This window comes from Salmo salar, chromosome 02 (genome assembly GCF_965601325.2).
Source record: "Salmo salar chromosome 02, fSalSal1, whole genome shotgun sequence".
Taxonomy (NCBI): Eukaryota; Metazoa; Chordata; class Actinopteri; order Salmoniformes; family Salmonidae; genus Salmo; species Salmo salar.
In genome coordinates, this window is record NC_138292.1 from 46,608,604 (window position 1) to 46,615,743 (window position 7,140).

General features: G+C 40.8%; 1 protein-coding gene across 1 annotated transcript; it reads right to left on the reverse strand.

The window, feature by feature from the left end:
* Nucleotides 1-849: 849 nt before the first annotated feature.
* On the reverse strand, nucleotides 850-4,218 carry pou3f2b (POU class 3 homeobox 2b). The gene has a single exon (XM_014168861.3). The coding sequence runs from the start codon at nucleotides 4,216-4,218 to the stop codon at nucleotides 3,088-3,090; it is 1,131 nt and encodes a 376-aa protein (XP_014024336.2). The 3' UTR covers nucleotides 850-3,087.
* Nucleotides 4,219-7,140: the final 2,922 nt, after the last annotated feature.

A 7,140-nucleotide genomic window follows, 5' to 3' on the forward strand; every position in this document is an offset into this window, starting at 1 on the left:
TCCATCCTGGTCATCAGGAGGAATAAGCCAATTAATTATAGTCATGAGCAAACGTTGGCAGTAAATCACCGTGGCTTCATACCTGTTCAAACAACACACTACAGATGGCAGTGTGCACCCTTTCAGTTTATTTGCCAAGTCATAAAAGTAGTAGAAGAAGAAAATGGACTACTTCAAAATGGAGGAGTCCTCAATGGGCTGCCAATAGCGCTGCCCATGCGCTCACAGACGCCATAATAAGGACCGATACAATGATGCCATGTCTATGGTTGTGATCGATAGAGGGCAGTTGTAGGCCCTATTATTTTGAACCCTTGTTCGAATGGGTTCATTCACCCTAATCTATACGTCCACAAAGCTCAATGGTGTTGTGGTCCATTTGACCTGTGGAATGTGGGCCCACATTTATCCTACAAAAGACGGCATGCTGTTGAGAGTACAGAAACGAAATAGACCTATAGCCTATATTTTCCCTATAGCCGAGGCTCACCACCCATTTGCTCATAATAAATATTTTTGTCCAGTCAGTAAATATGAACGAATGCACAGAAATGGCAGAGCTGTCGTGAAACGGTAACTTGCATTAATCAGGTCTTAGCATTTGGTTGGCATAATACAATGCGCCATGAACTGATAAACATTTCAATCTTGTTATTGTTCTAAATTTCAACATGATATTAACCAATTCAACACCTCTCTTCTAGCAAAACCCAAAATGAACCAAATTCGTCACCATGACGTGATGACCACGAAAATACCTTTGATGAGAATACAATAAAAAAAGATGGTGGGAAATAGCCAGAAAGACCATGTCCCATGCTTTAAATAAATATACATCAGATCTCGACATTGAAAAAAGCTTTTTAATATCAACCCCATTATTTAAAAATGTGCAAGTCTTTGTTCATGTCATATCAAGTGATGAAATATTACCTAAACATATTTCTATCACCATCTGCGTGTTTAACCCCCAGGTTTATCCAGATCAATTAAAAGTGAATGTGACAAACGCGGGGGAAAAAAACAATAAACAAAAACAAAACATCGAATTTGTACATCCCACAGTTTGATTATCAGAGAATTGTAAGTTTGGTCGATTAATTCAAGCTACAGAAGAAATACGATCAATACCATTAACTTTTTTTCTTAAAAGAAAAGTAAATGAGAAGAACACAAGTCCCTGGATATAATTTGCATAAAATGAAACAAAGCTACGGAGAACAAGCCATATGGTTATCAGAAAACATGTATATACACGTAGTATTGACGGTATAGTCTATGGCAATCCCGCTGAAATAAAAAATACTCTCTCCCCTTTATGACTAGCCTATATTCCATAAGCCTTTTCGATGCCATTTATATATCTATTGTACTTTGTCATCTATAAAAGTCATTATAGAATAAATTACAATCTCAATAACAAAATTATAAAATTAAAGTATTTGATCATTATTCCCATATCGCAATGAAACCAAAACAAAAGAACGATGGCAAGGATAAAATAAAATCCTCACCTATGATAAATAATAAAATAATAATAATATATTATTCTTATTATTATTTCCATGATATGTGATGCCAGGTGACTTGTTTTTGACAAAAGGTCTACGTTGTTTTTAAAAGTTGATATAAAATGTAGAACACTTAAATATCTATTTCCTTTTGTAAAGGAATTATACATCTTTTAAATAAAATATATTTCAGCGAGCATATCGCCTTCTTTTGCCAATCTGTGGGCTGATTCATTATTTAGTTGCCAATCAATTAGACCATTATTACTTAAAGCATATATTTGATTAAAAAATATAATGTCAGGTGGACATTATTGAAAGCCAATGACAGGACAACATGTGAAGTCAATTCTGCCAATCCAATTGACTTCACATCAATGAAATCCCTCTGAATTTAACATAAAATGCGTCTCAAACACATTACACTGCAAACAACATAATTTCAGCTACAAATAACTTTAAATAAAAATACAAGGTAGGCTATTGAAACCTAAAAATGTGTCAAAACCATTTGGAATAAAAAAATAAACAGCTAAAACCTGTTTTTGTTTGGAAAACACCGAAAGAAAAAAAGTGCCCCAGTGAGAAGGAACTAAGCCGTGACTGTTTAGTTATACAATATTTACAAAATTGATCACAATGTTCTGTGAAACTTGGGAGATATATCTTGCTCTAGAAAAGTGCCAGGTTTCCATCGCCACGTAGCCCTTCCGTGACCTGACTGCTAGCTGCTGGCCGCGTGGCGTGGAGCGGAGCTCAGTGTTGGCAGCCTTTTGTGTTTTGATCCACACCTGCTGATATCATTGAGAGAACGAGGAGGATGATGTGCTCCTGTGTGCGTCCAAACGAAATATTAAAACCATACGACTTATGTGGTATCAATTATTCAAGGAGGTCCTTCGAACTGCTCTTGACAACAACAACAATAATAATAGGGATATAATAGGTAACAGGCAAAATAATAACGCTTTCGCCCATAATAATTTGCCTAAAACGCCTCAAAGCAATGTTGAATGTCAAAACTAACTGGAAGAAGTTGACTGACGGATGATCAACCCTCACACATTGCTCAACCCCAGCTGCTTGTCTGGGACAGAGAAATGGCGCTTAGGCTATGTTTTGTCGAATGCAGCTCTCATGACTTTTCTTGTCGGACCCACACGTCCAGAACAAAACAATGATGATTACGCAGCGCCGTGTGTTGAATACACGAGAAAAGGCGAGAATGTAAACCATTTTAGCTAAGAATCTCGAGGCTAGTTTTTAACGATAGTTTCCTTTACGCCAAATATTTTTCACAATAGGGCTACACCTTGAAACTGCGTTGAGTCACAGTGCTAGGCATATCCTCGAACATGTGTTCGCTTAGCTCTTGAAGAAAACAATTTCCACTCCATCGCTAATGATATTCGGGGTTTGAGTGGTATTCAATGCAGATATTGTGTAAGTAGCCTACTCATGCCATAGGCTGGGCTATTATACATAAAACACCCACTATCGCTCATAGTCCAGTGAATTATATATAATTTTCAAGACAAATAAAATCAGAAAAAGTCTAATAGTGGTCCGTTATTATTCATTGAACCGGTGTTTGGACTCCATGATGTGGCGGTGTGTCCCCATACACATCCTCGGTTCCAGGAAGCGGTCCACCGGGAGGAGTCATCCGTTTCTCTTTCTGTCTCCTGTTACAAAACCAAACCCTCACCACCTCTTTCTCCAGCTGTAGACCGTCCGCCAGGGAAGTAATTTCCGCCGCTGCGGGTTTAGGACACTTCAAGAAATGGGTCTCCAACGCCCCTTTTACGCTTACCTCGATAGAGGTCCGTTTTTTCCTTTTCCTCCCTTGAGCAGCGATTTTGTCCAAGCTGGTTGGACTGCCCGAGGTGGAATCCGCTTCTTCCAACCACTTGTTCAACAAAGGCTTGAGTTTACACATGTTTTTGAAGCTGAGCTGCAGGGCCTCGAACCTGCAAATAGTGGTTTGGGAAAAAACATTTCCATACAGCGTTCCCAAGGCGAGTCCGACGTCAGCCTGAGTGAAGCCCAGCTTGATCCTCCGCTGCTTAAACTGCTTGGCGAACTGCTCCAAGTCGTCCGAGGTCGGTGTGTCCTCGTCCGAATGGTCGTGGTGACTCTGTTGCTGGTGCTGGGATGCCTGGTGGCCGTGGTCGCTGAGATGCGGGCTGTGGTGGTCTTCGTGTGCATCTCTTAGGTTGTGGTGGTGCATTCCCTGTCCGCTGCCTGGAATCAGGCCGTTGACGCCGAATCCGGGCTGTGAATAAATAAGGCTCTGGCCATTGGATGTTGCCATGCTGGGTATGTGGGCTGCGGTAGTTCTCCACGCTCGGGCGTCGTGGTGGTTCCCATGTGACTGGTGCACCAGGTGGGGCGGTCGTGGCTGGTGCTGGTGCTGCAGGTTATTGGAACTGTGCATCTCGTCTCTGGTGCCCTGCACCGCGGGTTTGATGTCCTGCTCGCCGAGCGGACTGGTTGACCACGGAGCTCCCTCTCCGTGCGACAGTGCCGTTATCCACTGGTGCGCGTGGCTGAGCGGGTGACTGTTGCTCTGCAATGAGTAGTCACTCTGCAACAGGGTCTGCGCGTCCCTGTACGCCGATGCTTGCTGCATGCTCCCGGGCTCCGAGTGCACAATGGATGCGCTGGAGGTGAGGATATTGTAATGATTAGACGCTGTGGTCGCCATGACTCTCGGAGCCGGACTGATCGCTCTTATTAAAGGAACCTTGCATTTGACAGTTACTGTTTTGCCACAGGCGTCTCCCAGGCACTCTGCCAAGTGGACACAGCGGCGCGCACCTGCACTCCGCCTCGTCCCGCTGTTCATTGGACAGAAATGGCTGATGGACGTGGTTGCTACTGGCAACAGCCCACTCATTGGACGTTAGAGAGTCTCAACAAACACTACCTCTTTCTAGAGAACTGTGAGTTCTGCTGCGGCACCTCTGAAACGTGAGAGACCGAGTGCGGCGTGGAAACGGAGAGGGGATAGGCACTGGCCGAGATTTCAAATGGAACTGTAAGGAATTTACTCAAATTAATACGATCATGTTTTAAACCAATATATGAATATCATAATTGCAGATCATTCGAGTGACGCATGCTACAAATGCTTTTGTGAAATTTCCAGTTGAATACGGTTATAGAATGTTCGTCTATTTATTTGGAGTAAATTGTGTTAGTATTTATTGTATTTACATTACTTTTTCAGGCATGAAATGTTATTAATACTTATAATAATTGGGTGGGCATTCTCATATTTTGGTCGTTCAGTGTTTGTGGTGAAAACTTTTTTTGTTCAAGGATAAAGTTTTGTTTGAGGTAGTAGGCCTATAGTTGCAGTTCCATGTGTTATGTATTCATTGTGTTGTTAGGCTTATACTATGACATATGAAATGGATTCCTTGATATTGAATAGCCTAGTGAGAGTAACTGAGACTTATTGCGAGGATCAGTGCTGGTTGCATTGTGGAAATTATTGTAGTGCTTAATTATTTTTTATTGACAAAAATGCACGGAATGAAAACATGTTTTACTGTGAACCTGTATAGATGCATGCTTTGTGCCACTGACAGTACTTTGCGTGTGCATGTGTTACGTGATCTGTTTGTATACAACGTCGGCGATGTAACGCCATTTCTCTCTGCATTACATATGCTCTACAATACTGGGATGCATTGTATGACAAAACAAATATAAGGCTAAGTACAATAAACATTTAACAGAATCAAACTAGTCTTGGCGCCATGATCATATGAAGGTGTAAACCTTAAAATAAAAACTTTCAGTAATAGGTTACTTATGACTCAAATTGTTTACATCAGAAGCTAGACATAGCAGTCTTGTATTAAAAAAACGCCATTTGTGATAATAGACTGTTTAATAGTTGGAGTATGCATTTAAAACCGGAATGCATAATGTACAACTATGGGCACGCTGTTCATTGGCTATGATGTCATTGTTGTTTTGGACTCCTTTTGTGTGTGTGTGTGTGTGTGTGTGTGTGTGTGTGTGTGTGTGTGTGTGTGTGTGTGTGTGTGTGTGTGTGTGTGTGTGTGTGTGTGTGTGTGTGTGTGTGTGTGTGTGTGTGTGTGTGTGTGTGTGTGTGTGTGTGTGTGTGTGTGTGTAACGCTTCCACCTCGGACCTATGAAAATCGGGTCTGAAATGGTACGAGTTTTCAGATATTCGTTTGGGCACTATTTTATGTGGTTTAGGTTTAGTTGAAAAATTCGTTGATGTAATTTGTAAATACCAAGTTGAACATGTTTGGATTATGGAGAACTACACTAATATAAAACGCCTACAATAAAACAAAAAGTTGGACCACCACAACAATGTCAAACAATGACGGTAAGAGATTATAAAAGTTTTGCGTCACAAGACAGATACATAAAAGGCCCATGGAACAGAGACAGGAACATACTTTTTTTTGCGACAACATTTCTTATATTTGAATAAGCATTGCATCTGCTTAGGTGTTTTCAACTGTAGGCCTAACTAACCTACTCTAGCCAAAATTTGCATACCACGATCAAATTGCGCCTACTCAACAAACGTTCCACAGTGGCTAAGAAGTGAACGTAACGCATTAAGGACAGTGCTGAATTCGGTTATATAAGCAAGACTCGTGTTGTGTTGCCTAAGTATACTTTTCAAATCGAACCCATTAAAAGTATGATCTTTGGACGATTAGCTTTCAATATTCTACTTAATTGATTCAAATATAGGGAAAATAAGTAATAAATACATGATGTAATAGTACGAGGAAATCAATATTTTATGTCTGAAGTAGGCCTATACACATATTGTCTATACAGGGTTGGGGAGTATCTGATTACATGTAGCCTAATCATGTAATCTGATTACAAAAAACTAACTGTAATCAGTTATGGTAACAGCAAAAATGTTGTAATCAGATTATAGATACTTTTAAAAAAGCTATTACTTATTGTGGTTTTTTTTTATGTAGAAGGGATGTTTGCGAAAAAATACCGGAGCGAGCTCTGACCACAAGTCAGAGACCACTATGATGACACACCAAATGCTTTTGATGGGAAAGGGAAAGTAACTGAAAGTAATCAGATTGTTACTGAGTTTGGGTAATCTAAAAGTTATGTTACCGATTACAATTTTGGACAGGTAACTGTAATGGGTTACATTTAGAAAGTAACCTACCCAACCCTGTCTATAGGCCTAGTCACAGCCTACATGTATGATTTGAGATTGAAGGCCTATAGGCGTAGTAGGCCTAATAGTCTACAACAGGGCTCTCCAAACCTGTTCCTGGAGAGCTACCATCCTGTAGGTTTTCAATCCAACTCCAGATATAAATAGCCTGATTCAGTTTATCAACCAGCTAATTACTAGTCAGTAATAAAAAAGTCATTTTTTTCTCTCACTTAGGCCAATATAAGGCTAAAATGTTTCTTAAGAGTGGGAGTCGACTGACTGATGTTTAGTCAGTGAAGCATCAAGGACAGAAGTGCATACAAGCGGCTTAGTGAGATCATGCCTCGATCCGTGGCGTGGCGCGCAGGTGTCAAACCCGCCACAGCTGCCATCCTCTCTCTCTCTCCTCTCTGTGCGGCTCAGGGATAGGATAGGACA